At 33.6% G+C, this 25,614-nt stretch overlaps 1 protein-coding gene across 2 annotated transcripts in view; it reads right to left on the bottom strand.

Moving 5' to 3' along the window:
• Positions 1-1,914: 1,914 nt before the first annotated feature.
• Positions 1,915-25,614, bottom strand: part of LOC140745056 (potassium channel subfamily K member 1) — a 76,855-nt gene continuing 53,155 nt past the window's right edge. For both annotated transcript variants that reach the window (XM_073076819.1, XM_073076817.1), the window contains 4 exons: positions 5,696-5,836; positions 4,294-4,503; positions 3,530-3,718; positions 1,915-2,625 (listed from right to left, as the gene is read on the bottom strand). In XM_073076819.1, the coding sequence (XP_072932920.1) occupies positions 2,324-2,625; positions 3,530-3,718; positions 4,294-4,503; positions 5,696-5,836 (842 nt within the window). In that variant the 3' untranslated portion in view covers positions 1,915-2,323. The remainder of the gene's footprint in view (positions 2,626-3,529; positions 3,719-4,293; positions 4,504-5,695; positions 5,837-25,614) is intronic.

A 25,614-nucleotide genomic window follows, 5' to 3' on the forward strand; every position in this document is an offset into this window, starting at 1 on the left:
TATTACATTACGAATGCTATTGATTTATTTATATGTAGGTAAAACAGTTGGGAGTACTTTTGATTTACAATTGTTGATTAATAGTTTAGGTCGAATGATTGTGTTGCTAATAAATAATATAAATACATCTAACATTCTTCATCCTTCAAGTAGTGAGTACGTAGTACAGACAAGTAAGAAAATAATTAATTTGGTGTATATGATACAGTAATAGATAAATCTTTCCATAAATTTTACTAATATTGTCATTCATCGCATTTCGATTCAAGCACTACTAAGGAAACGGCATGGTGTATACATAGAAAAAATAAATTTATTTTTGTAAATATACTAATAGTGATTTGCAGATGAAAATATATTTCTCAATGAAACTACGATTCAAAAATATGAATGTATAAAAAGGGATCAAATAGATTTTCTCTTAGAAATTCGGGTTTCATGGCGAATAAATATGATTTATGATTTTCAAGCTGAACCAATTTTAAATCATCAAAAATATTAAATTTTAAATATATTTTTTTATATAATTTTATTAATACTAGACAATAAATCTTAATACACACAAAAGCGCCTATATTTGATTTCTCAGATAAATATTTTGTTTTGACACACTTACAATAATTATATTATTATATTTTTTGATAATTTTCTATAATATTATATATTTTCAATACAAATATGTCATTTTAAGGATTATTGGTCATCTATCACACATAATTGATACGTACATCGAACTCTACTGATACGATATTATATTATGTTTAAATTAAATATGACTGGAATTAACAATAATATTAATAAATTTAATAAATCATAGAAACTATACTGTTCGCCATTATAAACTATAGATGATCGAGATAATCTACATGTTAACCTCAAAATGTGCTTCAAAATTAATATGTAATTAATAATGTTATTTATCACCATTAATTTATATATTTAAATCATAAATATAAGGAAAAGCTAACGAATGAAAAATGAGCTGACAGTTCAATTCTGATTTTACATGTTTTAGCAAAGTAGTATTATATAAATTTTATTCAAAAGTTCGATATGTTTTCATGGATCAGTGTAAAGATTGCACGGCTCCCTTAATTAGTTCTTCGAATATACATAAATAGAGGGAAATGTTCAGGTCAGTCTGCTCAGTTTTAGTTTTTAAGGTCGCAAGATTCAACATGCCCGTTCTCCATTCTTTTTTGCTTTTAAAAAATCTATAAATTGAAATAGAAAAGTGAGAAATTTAAAAAATCTCATCAGTCTTATCACGAACTCAGTTCGACTAGCAATACCAGCATTTTTATGGGTATTTTCTAGATGACTTATGAATTCAAATGATTAGGACGGTCGCAGACGAAAAACAAAACGAAACAGAATATTTTACTTTAGCACATAGAAGATTATTGCAACGTTTTTTGTTTTTAACGTCAGTTATAGTAGGTACATTTTCATATATATGTCAATAATTTCGTTTTATAACTTGTTAAAAGTCAATAACGGACAGTTACAAAATTGAGCAGTACATATAAAGTTAATCAATGAGAATGAAATTACATTAAGGACTTAATATATTTGTTTAATTTCACGAAAATATTAACATAAGCATTCCGTTTATTATTTTCATTAAAACGCCTGTAGCAAATATATTGGATTACAGTAATTAAGAAAATTAAATATTAACTGAGCCAAGACTGTTCAATTACACCGACATGATGAGATACAATCATTTATCCAACATACTATATCTGTGGACACAATACATTTCTAAACAATTTAATATACATTATAGTTTCTTTCTTAAATGACATTACAGCGATAAATATACGTTTACTAATCTTTACAATAAATCCATCTATCTTCCTATTAAAGTTTTTAATAAATCTATAAGAATAAATAAATATAAACGATTATAAATATAACGTGAGATTAATCACACTCTAAAATCGTTCAACATTCCCAATAATTCATATATTTTCATGTCTTAAATCATTATTTATAAGACCAATCAAAAGAGCGAGCTACAGTTTCGCAAATCTACATTATTTACCTAAATACACACAGATAGGCTTCAATAACCTTTAAGAAATACATTAATAGAAAGCCGCAACCTTTGGCCATAATACGTGTAAGGATTATGTTATAAGCAGAGCCGGATTAAATCATTATTATTCCTTCAGATAAGTAAATAATTTTGAAATCCCTCTTCCATGATTTTTCAACTCTATTCTTGTAAAAACTTAAAGTTGCTTACTGGCCCCCGATTAATCCGACACTGCTTCTAAAGATAACCAAGACGGAAATTTTAGCCCGATCGTTTAATTTTTTAGTGAACCCTGATATCTCTCGCGTGTACTGGGGTGGTGTCCTCAGGGCTGGGGCTGTCATCTAGATGGGGTCGGATGTGCACCACAGACCGACGTTGGTCATGATGGTTGTAGTCATCGCGCATCACCAGTCCTCCGATGCCATATCCAGGTCCCATCACTCCAGAACCGCTCAAACGCATCTTCTCAGGGTCTTCATCCAGTTTTACGGAGGAGAATACAGTGCTCAGATTCAGTTGCGGTATGTCATAGAAGACGGTCAGAGTCAGCATCAGGAATGTCAGCCCGAAGATTAAGTAGACTGTAACAAATGTGAATGTTAATAAAAAAACATTTTTTCATAATTCCACTCTGACAAGTGACAAACGCAAATACACAATTATGAAAAAGGAGTTATGAGAAATATATATTTCATTTAACTTCAAAATTATTATATCGCCGTAAGATAAGGAAGTTTCCTTTGATATGGCAACATTCAAGTTATCAACTAACTTCAATGATTCTATTATATAGTCTGATTCATAATTAGGTGTCCAAAATGGAAACAAAGGTGTTGACCTATCAAGAAAATAAGTTAGAAATGGTAGTTTCTTATTTTTGTCGATATTAAAGTAAGACAACAATAATAAAATAATAATCTAAATAAATTAAGATTAATTCACATTTTTTAATATTTATATCACCTCAATTTCGATCCATACAGTAATAATAATAAAAAACAAAGTTTATGGTAGAAAATTAAAATGCGATAATGGTAACACAACCGAAATCCAAGACATTTCTTGTGCTGTCATTTTTAGGTTTCGTAACTGATATTATTAATTTTCGTGATTGTGATCGAAGTCGAATGTTTTCTCGTTTACATAACGCGTTTGCCAAATATACACATATATTTGTTAAATTTTCGTTTTTTTGTTGAGTTTGTTAAAGTTTTTGTTTCTTGCTAATTTTGACAGTGACATTTCTTTGTTTACATTTTGGACACCTAATTATGAATCAGACTATAGATACAATATTTCGGCGCTAACCATAGACAGTATAATTATAATGTCCATAGATTAAAAAACTGCTCATAGATTGATCGAAATTCGTATAAAATTTTTGCTCAAAGCGTTAGATATGAATTTGAAATACATATTTTATCACTTATTATATTGAAAATTTAAATTAAAACTTAAACTATTAATCTAATAATCGTTACATACAAGTAGTAGCGACTTTGTAGACCGGACGGTAGGGTTGGTCGGGGTAGTCGCCAGGGATGTAGTCGCCCAGGCCGATGGTGGTGAGCGACACGAAGCAGTAGTAGAACGAGTCTAGGTAGTCCCACTCGGGCTCCAGCGCCGCGAACACCGCCGCCGGGATCAGCAGGAAGAACACCACGAGCATTGTCACTGGGGAAATAAAGTTTAAATAAAAATACAAGTTATGGAACATGTAAGATTCGTCATCAACTGCACCAAAAATATAAACTTTAGGGTAGTTTTACAATCTTTACTCTTCCGATAAAATCAAAATCGGATTATATATCTATCTTTCTCATTAGCATAAAAAAAGAATTAAAAGCGGATCATCCCAATTCACTCGTACCTAAATAAATTAAAAAAAAAAACCTGTGTCCTGGTTACTTTAAGTCATGGCTAAGTCCGTGTAAAACTGCTAGTCCGCTTTGAATATAGAAAAAATCATGTCGCCATAGGAAATTGTATGACTACACCTGCTTGCAACAACTTCAAAGCAGACTAGCAGTTTGGCGCGAACTATACTCGTATATAGAGGGGTGGGTGGTTAGGGTTCCGAATCCGAATTTAGCATAGCCGACGATTGAACAATTCTTTAAATACAAAAATCTTTCGAAGACTTATATATATCTAAGTCATATACGTACGTCCATGCTTTAGTTATTATTCAAAAACTATTATCAACCCAAAATTGTTATTTTTTCCCAAAAAATAACTACTTCACTCACCAATAATAGTCAGATGCACAAGTCGGATAGTAAACGGTCGGTACAGGTGCCCGAGCGCTGCATTCAACGACCGCAGCATAGCGGTAGCCGGCAGCAGCAGGCGCTCCACCAGCGCTGACAGCAGCACCAGCGTCAACGGAATGCCCAGCAGAGCGTACGCCATGCAAAACAACTTGCCCTGCTTCGACAGCGGGGTCACGTGGCCGTATCCTGAAATAAAAAATATAAAGTTATTGTACAAATAAATGTAATTGGAGTGTCTGTAATTTTTTTTTATTTTTTAGTATAGTATAACATTTTATTTTAAATAGTTAAATATAATAGGTGATTATAAACATAAAAACAAATAGGACAAAATATGAGTGCGGAAATGACTCCAGCATTATGACTGGAGACATCGGCCATAGATGCTCTATTTGATAATTGATTATTTAAATCTGACTAATATGGAATGCCTATATTAGTATCTTTGCCTAACCAACACTTTAAAACACAGCTGCTAAAAATGCATGTGGCGGTGATGCAGCAAAAGTCCAAAATGATTTAAATTATATTTCAAAAGTGACGAAAAAAGTTACTTAGTACGTACTTTACGAACCAATATCACTTTATTATTTATTAATAAAGCAAAGGATTTACTATAAAGCTTTTACGCAAACGACTAAAAGACGTGATAGGTTATTTTTCCAAAGTACCTTCAGATAAATAAACATTTTTTATCATTTTATCAACGTCCATTAAATAAATTATATTTGATTAGAGTTTGAACATCTATTACATTACTTCAATTTATCTAATGTAAATTCATTGCTGACAGTATATTTCGTGGAGCAATCTGTAACAATTATTATTTACGCTGGCAAAACCCCTGAGCATCGCTAAATTAGGATTGACGGGAGTCCCGAAGAGCCAATTTTATTTTGTCAAGACGTCGCGATATAAATCAGTAAATACGGCGTGAGGACCCTCGTAATTCAATACGCATGGAGTAACTTCGTTGACCGGATTTACTTTATAATATCAATATTGCCCTAATACGTTTCTATAGCTTACCTTGGCGTTAATAAAATTTTATATTTATCTTTATTTACCTTAGATATTTATTTGAAAACATATACGAGTAAGTAACAGATGAGCATGCAGGCTACCTTATAATAAGTGTTCAATACTGCAAATGGACATCTTGTAGTAACCCTATGGGTTTAGAGTTCCAACAGATAGCCACAAATGCGTTACCATCCCCTTGAAAACTCGTACAAGATAACCGCACAAACCTACCACAGCTTTTAAAACAAAATATAATTTAACAGCGTTGTTATTAGACAAAAAGCTGTGGTCAGTGATGTCTCCGTAGTCAACCACGCAGTTTCCTACCATGTTAAAAATTACTAAGTCTACTCACCAATGGTTGTAACAACAGTTGAAGAGAAGAACAGAGATTGTCCGAAGCTCCAGTTAGGTCCACCACTAACATTCCTCGAGGCGGACACGCCGCGGTTGCTGGCGCGGATCACCTCATCCAGCAGGGCCTCCAGGTTGTCATCTGGAATTAAAAAACGGGTACAGGAAACTGAAATACGTCTAGACTAGAGATTATATGTTACAGATACAGGTACTGATTAATTTGTACTAGTGTACAAAAAACAAAGGAGGAGAAGTATCCCCCACAACAAATAAAAAAGAAATTTTATTATTACATAGGAAGCCTTGAATAGTTCAGAAGTTTCCATGCAATTGTCTAGGTTTCCTATTTGTTTGTGACGTAAAATAGAAGCAATGGTCCTATTGGTCATGAGTGACAGTTCAACACTCAGTTTAATTACAAACAGGAATAAAAATTACATCTGAAACTAATCACTGAGGGGTTGCTTCTCCTTTAAACTAAACTAGAACGCGTCTGTATGTCTGACTACATTTTACAGCCTTAAAAGACGTGTTGACATGTAAACGCTAAAAAGCAAAAAGGTATCGCGGTATTCCGCCACATATTAAAGTTTGTAAATGTATTAAACATAGTCTCACTCAATAAACTTTAGTTTAGTCCTCTAAAGTCATCAAGCAAAGTTCGTGTATCTCCACTAAACAGATTACCCGACATCGATCAGATTTCATGAATTAATTAACTAAGTTGATCTTTGTTTGTCTTGTAAAACTTACTGAAAGCTATCAATTAGATTATATTGAACGCTTCAGGGCTGCTGAAAGCAACCAGATAAAGGTGGTTGGTAACATCTATGCTTTTCAACATGAAAGCTAGGTTTGTTTTTATTAAGTTAGATGTTCTTTACAGATAGTATAGGCGATCGGGTAAGCAGTCGAACCCCAGACCTATATTTAGATATAGGTCTGTGAGTCGAACTCATGGCAAGTAGCCTAAAGTCGTTCACAGGTGTAGCTACCCTGTAGACACAGTCGCGATGTCTCATATAGGTATTATTTTACCCTTACTACAGTGTTGAAAACACGACGTAAAAATAGACGTGGCGGTGTCTTAGACTCAACCACGAAATATTATACCACCTTAAAAACTCACGTTTACCTAACGCAAATGAAATAGGTATACAAAAAAAATGTTAAATTAAATCAACAGGTTAAAGTTGTAAGATACAAACTAAGCATAATAATACTTATAAATTACAAAATGGTTTCTTTGAACTAATCAAAAGTCAAAAGGCTCTTGTGCCTTTGGTTACCCTTCATTAAAAGCAATCTATTCACAATTAGTGTTTTTACTCAAGCCCATCAATGAGACAAACTTATCTTTACAATCTGAAAGCAAAGGCAAAATGTCAATTATTTTATTGGAAACTTGAGAATATCATTAGTGCAGTAAAAGTTTTAACAAGCATTTGACGTAATATTGAAACGTTCAGCTAAGTAAGCTTTTCTCCGGACTAACGACTGAAACTCAAGTGTAATTGAAGAAAAGAAGAGCACTAGAATTAATAGGAATGTTTGTAATCTAATAATTATGTTTATGCTTGTATTAGTTCGTATTACGAGATATAATATTCATAATTTCATATCTACAAAGGATTCTAACATATGACGCACATTGTCACACGAAATGGTAAGTTCAAACATCTTTTTTTGAGAAATAAAAATACCTATACCATTCGTGACAAAAATGATCCAATTCTCGTTAATAATGTTAAGTACCGTAGATAATTTTCAAAACTATATTTTCAATGACAAAACGCATAATAAGTCCATCTGCTTATTATGTGTGAGCTGCAATAAAAAGAAGTCAATTTAATAAACCATTTTCAAAGGAATATCTATCCTTACTTTTAAAATCTTGCTAACATCATTCATAAAAAAATCCAGAGACAGCAAACGAGTTAATTTTTCTAAGTGTTATGCTAATTCTTAATTACTTAATTAATCTTGAATTAAAGCACTAATGAAATTACACAGTATTTCTTTAAGGTATTTACCTCAATAGCGGGTTGTTACCCTTTAAGCTGCTCGTACTTTAAGATTTTTATACGGGGTGACTTAAATTCAACTAAAGTGTTTTATTTATGCTAAAATACTATATTCAAGGCTTTTTCACATATTTATAACCATTCAAACACACATTGTTGACTTTATATGACTTTATGAATATGACTTTATGTACTTAGTCGTCGTTTATTCGAATCAAATCATTTTTTTTATTCAAAATAGGTTATTTACAGAGCACTTTTTGAGTGTCAATACAACTACCACCACTTCACAAGCTGCTTCGTTATGGAGAAGAATTAATTTATTTATTTCAGCTATAAATTACACACTTCATAGGTGAAAGATATTAAGTAATATAAATAAAATAACATAATAAAAACAGATATTACAAAGTTGGATATAAATATGTTGTTTAAAATATTATAGCTATAAAAGAAGTAAAAGCTATAATAATATTACGTCCAGACAACATGTTTCTACTCCATCAGCTGAACTAAATTAATGTACAAAAAATAAAGACAACAAATCTCTTTTGTGTCATAATTTATGTAAATTTATTTGGTAATAAAACACCGTGCTTCAGACAGGTTAATACACTTGAGCTAGTTCATTTCTATATGTTCTATTTTATATTTCAGCTTTTGGTTTGTTCATTATTAGGTACTAACTAGCTGACCCGGCAAACTTTGTACCGCCTCAAAATCTATTTATCAAATATATTACATATAAAATATAGCCTATGTTACTCGTGGATAATGTAGCTTTCGAATGGTGAAAGAATTTTTAAAATCGGTCCAGTAGTTTTTGAGCCTATTCATTACAATCAAACAAACAAACAATGTTTTCCTCTTTATAATATTAGTATAGATAATAGTACCTCTTAGGATTGTGTATTTTAGCCTTAATTAATACACCTATTAACCTTGATCTCACTATCATAACATTTATTTCTACCTGTATTGATAACAGGAAGATATCATTTAATTTTAGTATAAACAATGCGTTTCGCTTTGGTTTAATGGCCTCACTTGTTTTAATGGCGAAGGAAACGAAAATGAGAAAATCTACACGCCAAGATTACCAAAAAAAAATCTTAAAGATGCGAGAAGTGTGGATTATGGCCTAAACTAAAAGTGACAAAGTATGGTATGAATATTTAGGTACTACCACTGAATGATCCATGGTTATAAGTACAGTTGTATTGATCTAGGAGCCAACCCCAGTTAAAACGATATACTTATAAATACTATAAATAGTAGATTACGATTTACTAACATATTACTTATATAACGAGTATATTTAGTTAATTTGCTTACGTGGCTTTGCGACTTCTACATGGTAACTGTATAGATAGATGGGTTACTTAATAATATTATGATCATAAGCAATTATTTGTAACGGAAAACAAACTCTTCCCTTTAAAATAATTGCTTATGCTTCCGCAAACGGCCTAACTAGCGGAAAAACATATTTTTCGCTTAAGGAAGTCTTTGACAAATAATTTATTTTGACAGTCAAAGAAAATTCTTATAAGCTTGCAAGGCAATTTGATAAGATTGTACGATTATTTTCATAATTTCAACGCTTGTTTAAAAGTTTAATGTAATAACGTATAGTTTAAGAAAATACGACAGAGGATTTCAATAATTATGCAAAGTTTTAAGTCAACGTATAATTAGTTTTAAATTCCTGAGGGTTAAGGAATAAGAAATGATTTGTGTGCCGAAGTCTTTCAAAACTAAAAAAAATAACACGCTATGTTATATATCTACTTTAAAGTTTTCTGTAGAAAAGAGGAAATGAATGTAAGAAATTTTGAAATATTTATAAATCGAAAGAGGTACTCTTAGTTAAAACATTGCACTTACAACTACAGTACATAAGCGCCATACTTCGCGACATACTGTTATACATATTTACAATTTCGAAGCGAATATACACATATAAAAATAAGTATCCCAACTCGGTAACTCAGAGCATTGTGGATTGAGTTCGCGAAAGTTCCCAAACATTCGCATGTAAAATATTCGTTTCGAGTTCCGACCCAAATCCGTACTTTCGGGTATTATTTCTCAGTAAACCGTACTGTTCCAAGTTACCTACCTAATGGGTAGACGGGCGGGTTACGGTCAATTCCAATTAGCGCTGTGCGTTTATGACTTGTCAAACAGCGGGCGATGTACGATGTTCTGTGCGATAAATGCGTTGGTCATTATTTTTAAGGTGGTAGAAGCCTCTGTTCGACTCCGGCGGCACCACCGCCACACCTCATTCTGCCTCATAACAGCAGTGTTAAGCGCTGCTGTGTTGTGGTTTGAAGGGTGTGGTAAGGGAGACATTCTTTTCCGAGGCGCTCCAGCTCAGTCCTCAGGGGTAGCTTAGACCTCAGGTAGACCCCTAGGGTTGATTACAGATGTCCACGGGCGGCAATAATCATTTACCATCAGGTGGACTGCATGCTCGTCTGCTACTCCTATGTTATAATAATAGTTATAGAAACGTACAATCCAATTTTTCTTAGCAGTATGTATAAGAATTTTCTTACTGCTGTAAATATTAAATTACGATTTGAGAAAAGGAATTATAGCGATATAAGCACACGGTACAGTCTAACTATCTCCATTATGATAAATGGCAGACATAGTCATCATCAACCCTTATTATCCCACTGCTGGGTACGTGTCTCCGAATCTCAGAATGACAAGAATTAGGCCACAGTCCACCGCGCTGGCCAAGTGCGAAATGGTAGACTTCACATACCTTTGAGATGTTTTTTTTTACATACATACATAGCAGTGCAGCATAACTATTTTTCTCTTACCAGATTTAATTTCAATTCTTTATCACAAGTTATCAAAAATAACCAAAATAAAAGAATAGAGCAAATAAAATATATTATGTATCGTGTTATACCTACATAATATATTTTGCTGGGTTCTATTCTTCTTCTTCTTCTTTCTTCTCCTTTAATTTTGAAAACCAAAAAGAAAGCACGTTGTTTCATAAAGATCTAGTTTACGTTTAAGATAGCTACAAAACATTTCAATTCCATACGACTATGTCTACCTTATAAATGTGTCCTTACTAACCAATGTAACAAGTTTATCGCTTCACGTTTGCTATAGAACAAGTCCTCGTCCGCAAGCCGCTTAGGTAAATAATATATGAGCGACTGTATATGTACAAGTATATATGCATTCAGGCGAGCTAAGTACAACTGTGGGTCTACATTTGTACCTATTTAGCTCGACCAAAATTTGCTTTTAGCTACAAGTTAAGTATGAATGAAATTATTATGAGTTGGCTCAGATATTATGCAACATGTAGTATTTTAGTACCACGCTGAAAACAACATAAAAATATCTAACTATGACTATTCGTTGCAGAGTCTTTTTTATATGTAGGTAACCTAACGGTTAGCCAGACGGGCTACCTGATGGAAAGCAGTCACCGTCGCTTATAGACATTTGCAACACGAGAGGAGTCGCCAATGCATCGCCGGCTTTGAAGGAGAGCTCTTTTTACACCCCTCTTGAAGAGCCCCATGTCATAGTCCTGAGGGAATACCTCAGGAGGAAGTTCGAGTACGCGGCAAAAATGAACGTTCAAACCGAACCGTGGAGGACCGCCACGGGTCCAGTTGATGTGGATGGAACTTCATCCTTCGGCGAGTGGTGCGATGAAGGAAAGGCGACGTAGGCACCAGATCAAACAGTTCCTCCGAGCACTCACCATTGTAAAGCCGGTAGAAAGCGCAGAGGGAACCTATGTCCCTCCGCAGGCTTATGGGTTCTAACCGATCGGAGATCGCTGGGTACCATACTGGTTGGTAAGGTGCTAAATTTTTAATCTAGATTTAATTTGTAGGAGCGGGATTTTGTTTGTAAAAGTTTTCCTTAATTTTAAAAGCGTATGTTTCTAAGTTCCCTTATTGACAAATTATAGGTACTTATAAAACACCACCGTATAATGTTTATCTTTCTTTCTTCGCTACACTATCTGGTTCTCTATCTGCATTGAATTCTTAATATACTGAACCTTAAAGGGGACTTAAACATTATTTAAAAATGCCTGGCTTATACCAAAAGTACTAAACTTGTGCACAAAACAAAGCGTGTATTAAAAATAACACGAATGGGGTTTAAACATATAACAAAAAAACAACGTAAAAACAAAACGTTACAGTAACTGTAGAACTGCAATATTAAAAGTCTTTTCACTGTTCAGTTCCAGCTGCGACACTTGAAAGATTTTCAGGTGAGGGTGCATTAATGAACCAACGAATGGAACGGGTGGGAAAGTCTCTCGGCGTTTGAAGGGTTAAGTTACCAATTACTACAGCGTTGGTAAAATAATAACAGTCAGTCAGTTCAACTTCAAATATCAGAAAGGTCAGTTCAACTAAAAAGGTTTTAATAAATGTTTAGACTAAAACAACGTTTTAACTGTAGGTAGGACTCTGGGTTCGACCGGTTCACGTATTTTTTTTGGTTAACGCATACATATCATATTTATTTTGATCTAGAATTGATACAAATTCTGGTAGTTAATATAATGAACAAATCCTAATGATTCCTTTTTATACAAAGTAGGCACGGGACAACATATAAAAAGGTCAGCATCAACATATCTATCTTGCATCTATCTTAAAGCTTATAATTCCTATTTGTAAGTTGTGAAATCGTAAAAGTGTCTCCCTTACCACACCCTTGAAAACTAAACACAACAGCTCTTAACTGTTAGAAAGAAATAAGTATAACCATTGGGACCATTTTTTTATTAAAACGAGTTATACATGAATATGGTTATGCAATAATGAAGCAACAAATTGCTAACACGTGCACAGTGGAGAGCTCTCGCTTTTCGAGTGACTTGTAGGTTTTAATTGAGGTATTTTAAACATGAATAATTATGCCCTAGTTGTCTCGTCCTCGATGATCATAGAATACTGACTGTTAGTTAGCTCCCTAGCACTTACTAACGCCACATAAGTTTAAATAATCTTTCTGAAAATAAAAATTCTGCATAATCTGTACCTCGTTGTCTGTCACGCGCTGTCATTACGTCGAGCTGTCATTCGTTTTCTATGTCGCTTAACGACGCCACATGTTTGTCACCGCAATAATATATAAAATATGTTATTTTATGTATAATGTATATAGTGTTATGTTAAAAAATGACGATTGGAGACCAAACAAGAAGAATTTTCAATGGATATACGGACGGAGCGGATATACGGGCAATGTTTGTGCGAGTTCGACAACGACAAGTTCGTTCCGGAATGTATTGGTAAGTTTATTTTCTTTATTATGTTCCCGCCAATTCTGTGTTTTGTTATGGACACTCAGGCCCATCTGCGGGATGAGGCGGTGTTGAAACATCTCAAAACTCAAAGACGGTCCTTCAAAATCATCAGATGGACGTTAAGGCAACGTCAAAAGATTTCATAAAAAGGGTTTGAAACATATCTGATGGATACTTAGGCTCACCTTCATTGTGTGACCGTGTGACCGTGTCGGTACATCTCGGAGCTCAGAGACGTACCAAGTCCCAGATAATGGACACTTATGCCCAGCAGATGGGTAAGGCGGCATTGAAATATTTCAAAACGAATGAATGGGCTTTATATACCATTTGATAGACACTCAGGCCCACCTGTGGGGTGAGGCGGTGTTAAAATATTTGAAAACTCAAAAGCCGACCTATCTGATCTTTGTTTTTTCTCTGATCATTTCTTAAGCTGCCATATATTCAGAAGGAATATCATGGTCAAACTTGCTTAAGCTGCCATGGATATTCGCAAGGAATATCATGGTCATACATTTATTGCAACTATTGTGATATTGTTTAGTTCTAAAGAGCAATGTAATAAATGACAGTTAATAACTGTTCATTGTAAACAGTGGTTAATATTCCATATAGGACCACTATGTGTCTTTCCAAGATCCAGCTGGTATGAGCACTTGAAGCATGTTTCTATAAGAATTGCAGGGGAGATTAATCTTACCAACAATAAATGAAGAACGGTTACTGATTAGGCTAATGAAAAGCCCTGATAACTTACTTATAACATTAATTTCAAGTGAACAATTTATAATGATAAAGTATTAACATTATCATAACAAATATTTATTTATACCTGAAATACTTGGAAACGACATGAAATTTATAGCCCGTCTAAAATTAAACTTATTCATGAAGCAATTTAATTATTGACAAAAATATTGCTAATCAGATTGTGAATAAGGCACATAGGATTTATTTTATCATGGACTATGCAAGAACCCTCTCAGTCTGAGGAGAGACCTGTACCCAGTAGTGGGATAGAAATTGGGATAGAAGATTTGTGAAGAAGAATTGTGACCGAATGTTTGGTAAATAACTTAGAGTATTTGGGGCATCACTCCCATTTGAAAAAAAAAAAAAAAAAAAAAAAAAAAATAGATATAGTTTCCAAAGCTCAATTCTGTGATGATGGTGGGTTATTGAATCCATAATGAAACGAGACTCATTCATTATTGATTAACAAACAAGTGGGTATTATCCCGGGGTGTAATCCATTGCAGTTGTTCACAACGGTAACAAAATCTTACATTATATCATCACAGATATAATGTTGCTGCAAAGTACTTATACTGTGTCTTATACAGTACCTATACTGTACCTTAGGTAACCATGACCACAAATAAAATATGGTTTCATATATCTCTAAAAAATTTATGTTTCAGAGGTGTTTTTCTCCTATTAGAGAAGCAGACGACTTTTTAATATTATGATGACTTACATCAAACATGAAGACTTAATAATTGTACAGCAAATACCAAAAACTAAAATTAACCCAGTTCTTTAAACTAGTGGGGACCTCTCTATACAAGTGTCCAGACGATGGCAAGAAAGAGATTGAACCAACCTGCAACTCAACACAGGAAGGAAGACAGGCATCCATTCCGGAGTTACTCAATGCTTAACCGTACTCAACTGTACAAGACTGGTATGTATAAATATCAAATTTGATTCATACCATTGATGGCATGATTACCATCTTAATTATGCTGACCTATGAATGAATATATTTTCCCTCTAAAATGAGAAATGGAAATAATAGATAACATTCATTCGGTAACAATGTACAAGTAACAATATTTAAGGAAAAAACACAAGTCAACCATTCTATTCCTTTACAATTTGTTTCCTTAGCTTAACAGCAACATGGTAATACAATGCATACGCATATTAAATTTAAGAAAAAAAAAAAAAAAAACTAATTTTATTTCAATATTTGAACATAACAAATTTTAACATAGGCCACCTGCTCAATAAATAATTTTAATTAGCATAGACTTACATAATATTGTACTATGTGATAATATATTTTGTATACAAAACTGTTACCTAAGGCTATTTTTGCCAAGTAATAAACCTAGCTATGTGTTATTGAAGGAGTGACATGTTGCCTAGTAAGTAAGTAATAAGAACATCATTTGATATAAATTTTGTTTGTTGATATAAAAATTTGTTCAGTTTTTTATAAGAGTTTATTGCTTATTTATTATTATTGGCTGACTTTGTATAGCATATATACACTTGTTATGTACCTTTATGAATATAAATATCATAGCCTGGTATTTCATACTTGACAATTATGTGTCAACAAAAATAAATAAAATTATTCATTTAAAGGAAACATAAGTTCCTTGAAATTCAGTCCATACAATTGCTATCTTTAAATATATATTGTATTATATATATATATCAATAAATTAAATAAATTTACTTTCTTTTTGAAATCCTTTGTTAAGATGACTTTAATAATATTCCACAGCAATTAGTGGATAAAATGCTTTATTAGTATACAGCACCTACACTTGCATAATCTTAAGGATTATATTAAGTAAATTTGGTGAAAAAAGCTAGGCATTTTTGAATTATATAAATTCATTCATAAATTTTATATCAAGGAACTACTTAGGTCATACAGAATGGGAATGAAATAAAATATTTAGTTTCAAAAGTATACACAATAATATTTACAACATTGAAATATTATCTTCTATGTCTCCATATTTTTATAGGACAAAATCAAAAGAATAAAGAAACTGGAATTCAGGGTAACCTATCAGATATCCAACCTTTGTTTACCTTGATTAAAATATTATTGGAGTCTTAACCAATTATATCCCTCAAAATAATTACATATTTATTCATACAGCTGAGCATAAGATGAGTTCACAGTGATTTTTTCGTGATATATTTTATTATATATATCACTTAATTAATATATACAATGTTTATATTAATTCGACAGTTACAAATTATATTTAATTATAATTACAATTTATGCAAATATATGTACATAAATATATACATACATATTATATATATAGAGGTAGTACATAATAAATAAATATATAAATGTATACACACACACACACACACACACATACACGCTTGGATTTTAAAACCCAGGAGATGCCCCACTGACGGCTGACTATCTTCTTATCCCACCTAACACCACGGGGATTATAGGAGCGGCTGAAAAACAGCGCTACTCGAATCCCTGATTCTGAGACAGCAATGCTGAGCCGAATTCCTTTTGTCATATTAATATTACTGTAAAATGTACATTTATTCTTTCTGTAACTGTGTTATTATGGCAATAAACGTTTATTATTATTATTATTATTATTATTATTATTATTTGTAAAACGCCATGGGTAATTGTGCTGAATCCCACAGCGTCAAATCGCTAAAGGATCCAGCGCACCGATATCCCGCGTGCGTTCAAATAACTCCGTCTTGAGAACAAATGAGAAATTCACATACGTGTGATACAAGTATATATATGTGGAACATTACATTAATATAAAAAAAAAAGAAAAAAAAGAAAAATGGTATCAGGGAGCATTCCTGAAAAAAGTTTTTGTATTCAAAATTGGGAACAAATGTTAACAAGTGATACTTTACAGTATTATTATTATTATTTTAATAGTACCTAAGTGCAGTAAGAAGGCTATCCACATAGCCTTCTTACTGCAGCAATAAACATTTGAAATGCAGAGAAAATATAAATTATTACTATATTTATTTTAGTTCGAGACAAAATATTACATACTTTAGCCTCCACTATTACCAATCAAGTTAATATAAATGATAACTATACATAAAATTATGAAACTTGAGAAGTTTGGACTCTGTAAAAAAAAAAAAAAAAAACCAAATTCATATAATAATATTTTAAATATTTTATTTATGTTTCATAAGGAACCACATTTGGTCCATTTGAACCGTTTTGGTGGTATCATTTAGTACACTGTGCTATAGATTGCCTCATCTATGCAATCAAAAGTTATACAATAAGTGTTGTTACATATTATCATTTATTATATATACTTAAGTAATAGATAAGACTTCTGGGGCCACGGCAGTGCCACCGCCAAGTCGAAAAATATTTATTTTATAAGTACTGTGCTTTTTTTTTGTATTGAATGTATAAGATGCTGAATTATGCTACATTCTCTTATTATAATTGGTTCTTTTTTAAGTAAAGAAGTCATAAACACACACAGGGAAGAATTAATGGAAGCGCGGAGTTGAAACAGAATTTATTATTTGATTTTCAGGATGTTTCCTAATTGAACACTGCGTTTCCGACCGGTACAGCGACCGTTCCACCACACAGGTCAGCACCTGCGTGGCGTATTTATTTCATAGCTGTGTGATGTTTGTCCGTATTGATTCTACAACAGGTCTTTGAACATCTAACAGTCAGTATTCTATGATCATCGAGGACGAGACAACTAGGGCATAATTGTACAATCAAACAAACTTACCAAGTGTAGTTCGATTGAAATTATGCTCCTAGTTGTCTCGTCCGAAGATGATCAGTCCCACCCTCCCCTGCAGGTATTACACCTGCTCCCGAAAGTTGTAGAATCAATTAAGTGTAGTAACAGATGTCCACGGGCGGCAGTAGCCACTTGACATCCGGTGGACGGCATACTTGTATGCTACTCCTATACTAAAATATATTTACAACTTTAAACTGAATGACAGCTCGACGTAATGACAGCGCGTGACAGACAACGAGGTACAGATTATGCAGAATTTTTATTTTCAGAAAGATTATTTAAACTTATGTGGCGTTAGTAAGTGCTAGGGAGCTAACTAACAGTCAGTATTCTATGATCATCGAGGACGAGACAACTAGGAGCATAATTTCAATCGAACTACACTTGGTAAGTTTGTTTGATTGTACAAAAATGTTGTGCTCTTGTAAAACTTTAGAAATTACGCATTTGTTTTTTTTTATTTACTACACAATCCTACAGCATTTTTAACTGATATGAAGAAGGTGGTTCTGTATTCGACCGTTATGTATGTCTGCAAACTTGCATGTTCGCGATTTTCTTAAAACTAGTGGCTACTGCCGCCCATGGACATCTGTAATCAACCCCAGATAGGATTAGATATTCCTACCTGAGGTCGGCCACGGATGCGCCGCTACCCCTATAGGACTAAGCTGGAACGTCTCGGAAAAGTCTGTCTCCCTTATCACACTCTTAAACCGGAACACAGCAGCGCCTAACACTGCTGTTATTAGGTAGAAATAGGTGTGGCGGTGGTGCCGCCGGAGTCGTAACACAAAGGGTTCTACCACCTTTAAGTATAAACATTAGGATTTTTTACAATATTACGTGTTTCGTAAATGTAGTAATTTATAATCAAACGTACAGCTAAACTTTTAGCTTACAGTTCCATTGCTTAAAGTTACATTGTGAATGACTGCGGTTACGGAACATTATTTACATTTCAAAAATAATTAACATCAATTATTAATTACATAGATTCAATTGTCGAATTTTAAAGACGTTTTGTGTCTGTCTTTTTTTTCATTTATGCTTATAATAAAAAATAAACGTACCTAATATCTAACACAACGTACTCGTAATTATTTTATCTAATTTTTACTTTGATTAATTATCTACCACAAAGGCTGGTATATCCTTAATGCATGTAGGTTTAATAATCCAAGATCCATTTGTTTTAAAAAACATAGAAATAAATTACGTTTACTGTGGTTTTACGTCTAATACAAACTTAATCTCACAAGATTAATATGAAATACTTTGTTTAAGCTTCATTTAAATACAATGACATAGCCGAGATACTCATATGCGGGTCCAATTTCATCCCTGAGTAGACAGCTTGATTAGAATCTATGCAAATAAATCATAAAGTCTGTAAAATAAATTAAATGTTATGTGTAACAGCATAGAAAGATAATTGTATTACATTTTCTTTGTCTGCCTATTTGTCTAGATTTATTTTGAAATCTACTTCTATTAGATAGATTTGATCAGATTTTTTTTACGATTACCTATAATACTTATATAATACTATACTTAGAAATTGCAGACATGAGTAGACTACTGTCAATTAAAGGGTTTCTGCTCAAAATTCGATAAATAGATCATCATTGGTCACACTTTGACCATCATCATATTTATTTAATTATATTTGATTTTTGGTATTTTTATGTAACCTGTAACAATTTTAAATTTATTGTAATTAGAAAATTATATAATGATTATATAATATAATTACGATTGACGTAAGTAACGCTGTACCTGCTTGATTATAAATTTACCAATTAATCTGACATTTACAATTATATTCACTAAATTTATTGATGTAATGCAATTATTGTTTTTACTTTAACGCATTAGGTATACCCCTGTAAAATATTGTAAATATGATTTAAATAAATAAAATAAAAATTCATAATCGCTTAAAAGTTCGGTATCACCCTATTACCTACGATGCATTTGATTACACATATTCAAACCACCAGTTGAACTAGTAGGCTAGTACTACAACATTATTAAAATACTTCCACTTTCCCCAGATTTAGGGAGACCTGTACCCCTAGTATATAACCGTTTGCAGCTACTTGTCGGCCATCTTGTGACGTCACAGTGTAAACGTTTGACCGGCCAGAGGGCACGGGGGTATCGCGTACCCCCTGCGCTGATTGCACCACTTACTTAAGATATATGTGACGTGTAATAATATTGATTGGTTTGTTTGATCGTAATTAATTGTGAGCTTTGTAGGGCCGATCGCTTCGAGCGATAGTAGTTGTTGCTAACACGTTTGAATGCGTTTAAATTATACCATTATTCTACTACTTAGATAAAACTTGTTGAAAAAGACGGAATAGGCCATCATGTTAGCTAGCTAAGAACAGAATTGCGTTAAAAGAAATTAAATTATTATTATCACTTACAGGTTGTTTCAATATTGAATAATGATTAATGTTGATCGGATTGTTCATTAGACAAATATTTTTTGCTACGTGCCTGAGAGTTCTTCATAAAATGAACCGGATAAATGAAAGTGCACGATGTTTTAAGGTGTAATCTGATGAATATTATCCGGGGATCGAACCCGGAACCCTTTGCGCGTCAGACCCGCATGGTAACCCGCTCCCCGCCACGCGTCGTCAAACTTAAAAGTCGTCCTTACCTAAAAACTGGTTTATTAGAATTTAATTCGGTCCGTCCATCCATTGCCAAGAGTAGACACATTATTTTATAAAACCGGTTTGTACTAGAAACCAGTTAGGTAACCGAATAGCTACGAAACGGATCATTTGGACGAAAACAACCAACATGGGTTACAATTTCGTGTAATTTAATATTTACGTTCTTCAATCACAATTGATTTTAATAAAACATAATATAATCGTTTAAAACGTACATCACTCGAATTTCGGGAGAAGAAATTCGCGGAGTATACTAACTAATGTTCATCTGTATACATTTTTAGACCAGAATCCTCCCTTACCACTCCATTATAAAATTACCTTATGTTAAAACAATGTCTAGTTTAAAAAATATAAATATACAATATTATTTGGATAAGTTAAATATTCGGTGCTTAAAACTTGTACCACAGTTTATAAGAACTTTTACAGACAGGGTATCTATTATATATTATTATCAAAGCTATAATATTATTAATAATACGGTATATACGACATACGATCCAACAATGTTTTCATAACAACACAAGGAAAGTAGTGACGCATATAACAACAAAGTGTGCATATGCATTATGCATACAACTTGCATGTTGTATAAGCTGGCGGAAAACGTTGCTCTGACCTCACTGGCCTTCGTATCAACAAAGTTTCAATACATTACGAAAAGCTTTACGTCATCAAAAGTATGTATCTAACGCCGTTTGTCCACCGTCACCGTCAACAAGCCGATACCGATAATTAATGACGGCGCCGAAGTAGCGCACATACATTTACTATAGCCGCTTGTCCACCACACGACCGTCACCCGAGCGTCATCATCCTAGCCGCCGATATTTAGACTAGATCGGCACCGAGATTTTGACGATGTGCCGGGAATATAAAACATGTTGGAACTTGTCCATATACCTACTGCCGCCACACGCGTGACAGCTGGAACAAAATAAACGGCCGATATCGGTCGCGGTGGACAAACTATCACGTCGTATTAAAATCGGCCCGAAATAATCTCGTTCTCTGTACCGGCTCGGTGACGGCTGCGGTGGATAAACGGCCTACGGGTGGTATTCCACTCTTCAAATATCTTTGTCCAATTTAAATGTCAAACATTTGATCAAATTTATTTGACAGAATCGCACTCGTCAAATATCTTTGTCCAAGATTTCTTTATAATTTGCGTAGTTGGATGTTTTAAGCAGGATTGTTATTGGTCTGGAAACGAGTTCTTCCAGCTGGAAAAATATTTTATCAAATATTGGTGTTGCTAGTAAATTGGATGAATTCATCCATTTTTTTTGAGTAAATGTACATTGGTCAAGATATTTTACGAATGGAATACCACCCTAAGGAATAACTCCAAAACGCCTTAAATATTTAAATTCTAACTATTTTTAGTCCTCTTTGACTGAAGAAGCAAATGGGTATAAAATCTAACCTTACCTACGTACGTACGGACGTATCTTGAGGTAGGTCATTTATGTATAATTTTTGAGGACTAAGTTGGAACGCCTTATGTATGTATTTTTGCCTTAATACACCCTTCAAATAAGTATAGCGATCTGATTTTCAGCCGCAAAGGCTACTTTTTATCAACCCACTGCTGGGCACGGGTCCCTCCTCGGGAATGAGAGGGATTAGGGCATAGTTCACCGCGTTGGCCAAGTGCGAATTGGTAGACTTCACATACCTTTCAAAACTTTTTTATAATATAAGATCTCTCAGGTAAGCAGATTTCCTCACGATGTTTTCGTTCACCGTTTCAGCTAGTGATAATTAATTTCTAATACGCACATAACTTTGAACCTCGGACCCCTCGATCAAGAGTCGAGTTTCTTAACCACTAGGCTATCACTTCTAGATGATTATTATTTCAGTATCGGTAGCACAGATGAGTAGCCTTGTTAAGCCATAAAATACGTGACGACTGTACGTTTAACAATATATTTTATATCACGGCGTGCGTAAATGGACGTTTTACGCACGCTTCGCGTGCGCAAAACCCCCATTTCCGACCCCGTAATATAAAATTTTATACAACACGCGGACGAAAAATGTTTTTCTGACTCGTGTGATTGCAGTCCTCGCCTGCGGCTCGGCCTGCAAACTCACACTTGTCAGAAAAAAATTTTTCGTCCTCGTATTGTAATGTACTATAAATTTATATAATTTAACAAACAACTTTGACCATAAACATGTTTCTATAGCTAAGCTCAAATATCTACCATTTACTAGCTACAGGTTATGTTAAATCTTATAACCTGGCAACGTAGTATCATATAGTGTGTGGAAGATACCCAACAAATCTGATATCGTTCATGTCCAGTCGTCCCTGATAAGGTTTATTATTTGTTAAGAGATAAACTAATGTGAGATTAAGGGCACCTGCTATCCTGGTTAGTAATAACTCTGCTAAGCTAAATGATACAATATCGAAACAAATGTCAATTGTTTTGAAAATTAAGGATCTCAATAAATATTTGTTCATTTTTGACAGATTGTAATTAAATTTGGCACTGAATCAATTTCCTTTCTTGTTGCCCTACTTCCTGCGCCTTTTATCCCCAAATAATTTAATAATTATGATCTATTTCACGCGTGTGTTTGTCTATGGTTTAAAAAAAATAAAACGAGAACGCAAGATATTTAAAAAAAGAATCACTTAAAATAATGTCAAAAGTCCGCCTGTAATCTATTTATCAAAAGCAAAGCTTCTACAATGTTAATTACGTATAAGTTACTGCTTCCGTCAGCCAATGACCTTTATCAATGTAAGGAGCAATTTCAATTCTATACAGATGCAATGAGGTCATCAATCGATGCGGTACCTACTGGCGTTCGATATACGCCCGATAGGTCACGACTGACCACGATACGATAGTAAGAGGAGCGATCAGCGGAAATGTCTTCATCATTTTGTTTTTTTTTATCACCATTTAACCTTTTTTTAATCAGGCACGTGTTCGAGAGGAGTTGAGACTAATTAGTATGTATGGAATCATTGAAAGGGTAATCTTTTACATTTGTAAATTTAATTGTATCCAATTGACGCTAATTATAGTTAAGATTCTCCTATTTAATCAAATCGTTTTCACATTTAGTAGTTAAATCTAGAGATTTTTAAACACTATTTATTCAGAAATCACCCTAAAAATTGGCAAATCTAAGACTTTTTCTTTTGATAATTTCGATGCAATTAATTTTACTCTCGGGGAAAAGACCTGGGGGAAGATCACCAACTAGGTGGTCTGACTAGATCAAAGGCCTCACCAAGATGTCTGTTACGGAGTGCTTTAGAAAAGTGGACGACCGAGCACACTGGCTGGATATGCAGCACACCTGCATTAAAGACTTCCAAAGCAGGCACGAACTTCGGTCATGAAGGAACGACTAAGAAGAATATTATGACCACTTACTAAAGTTCAGGCGAATGAAGCCCAAGACTCAGCTGGTATCAGCTGGTATGGTGGTCAGCTGTACTTTCAGACAGGAATTTAAAGCAAATATTTCTATCATTATACCTTAGCCAAAACAAACAGCCAGACAAATATAGGTAAAAATTCAACCATAGTCTAAATCGCTTTCGCTTCTCCTATGGAATATATCATGGGTGCAATAATGAGATGACCGGGGTCATTTCACAGTGCGGGGGTGTGTCCGCGATACAGCGCTTGTGAACCCGGCGTGAACTTTATGCAAATGTACCTACTGAACGTTTAAAGGTATTTTCCATAGCAACACTATACAATATGGCATATGACAAAATGAACAAAATATAGGTACAATGTCGAGTATATTTCCATTCAATTAATTTGCGAATGGACCGAATTGTGCGTGAATATTAATATGTAAAATGTTAATAATGACTGAATTAAAAAGGTCACTTAAAATATAAATAGCATATTTTAAGTTATGCAAGCAGGCGTAAGTATATTTATATTCACAAGCGATATTTATTCCTCTGACATTATAAAAGTAAAAAAAATGGTTGATTTATTCATACTACTTCACATTACATATCAGATGTTGTACAACTGACTGAATAGGAAATAGTTATTCAAAATATCTTATTACCGAAGCAGACATAAAAAGTTTAGTAATTCAATAATCTACTTTTGTTTTAATCGCGATTTAAACCACAGATTATGTAAATGTTTACATTAGCTAGCACCCGACAAAAAATATTTAGTCATAACATCTCATGCATATCTCTTGATGCGTATTTGTTATTATTAGGGTTCCGTACCTAAAGGGTAAAAACGGAACCCTATTACTAAGTATTATATAACTAAGTATTGTTGAAAATAATAAAATGAATAAAAATAATTAATATTTGGTGGTACGGAAGCCTCCATGTACGAGTTCGACTCGTACTTGTTTATATTAGTCACCTATTACGACAAGTAATGGTTCTTGTTGTGAGAAACCTTCAAAAGATTTAAGCAATAAATGTATTTCCGTTAAAGGTCTTTTCGCAGCCACAGTTCGTAAGCCAAACCTTATTCAGGAAACTTGATATATTCCATAATATTTATTTTCCTTTCAAAGCTTTTTCAATTACTTTCCCGTGACGCGATTCACGAACAAATAATAACGTTTTGACAGGGGTTCGTGATGGCGGCCACCTGGATTCCAATACGGTCTCATTTTATTGATTTTCACGCGTATAAGATTGATGAGAAAACCGATTTTCACACCTTTTGTTCTGTGTACGTACTTTCTATATGTTAATGTTACCGATATGCTTTGTGCAAATTAATTAAGTTTTATCTGTACGCTTTCAATCAAGTCTTTTGAAGCGACTTTGTAAACGACGCTTTATCTTCAGTGGAACGCCCTATATAATGAGCACCTAAACTTCTTAACGCACTATTTAACCAGTACCCTTACCAGGAGTTTTTACGTTTCGACAAATATGACTGTTTTGGTATTTGTTTACGTATTGGCCTATCCTATTTCCAAGTCCTGACACAATCCGCTAGGGGCGCTGATTGGAATTTGTATGGGCAAATACGTAAACAAATACCAAAACAGTCATATTTGTCAAAACGTAAAAATTCCTGGTAAGGGTTCAGAACATAGGAGCGCGTCCATGGGACCATAGGTGCTATAACTATTAGGCAAAAATGATTGCAAAGGTGGCACCGCTGCTTGCGAATCACGACAAATTCTAAAACAATGTAGTTGGTTAATTTCGTGAATGTGATTAGTAACTTTGTATAATGAAGGTAGTAAATAAATATTGAGCTCACCACATTTTACGTGGCCTACCATCCATAGAACAAATTTTATTGAGACACATATCCTACTTAACATCGATATCAGACAAATAAATT

This window comes from Epargyreus clarus, unplaced genomic scaffold (assembly GCF_041222505.1).
Source record: "Epargyreus clarus isolate Ecla_fem2 unplaced genomic scaffold, WU_Ecla_fem_2.2 ptg000009l, whole genome shotgun sequence".
In the NCBI taxonomy this organism is placed as follows: domain Eukaryota; kingdom Metazoa; phylum Arthropoda; class Insecta; order Lepidoptera; family Hesperiidae; genus Epargyreus; species Epargyreus clarus.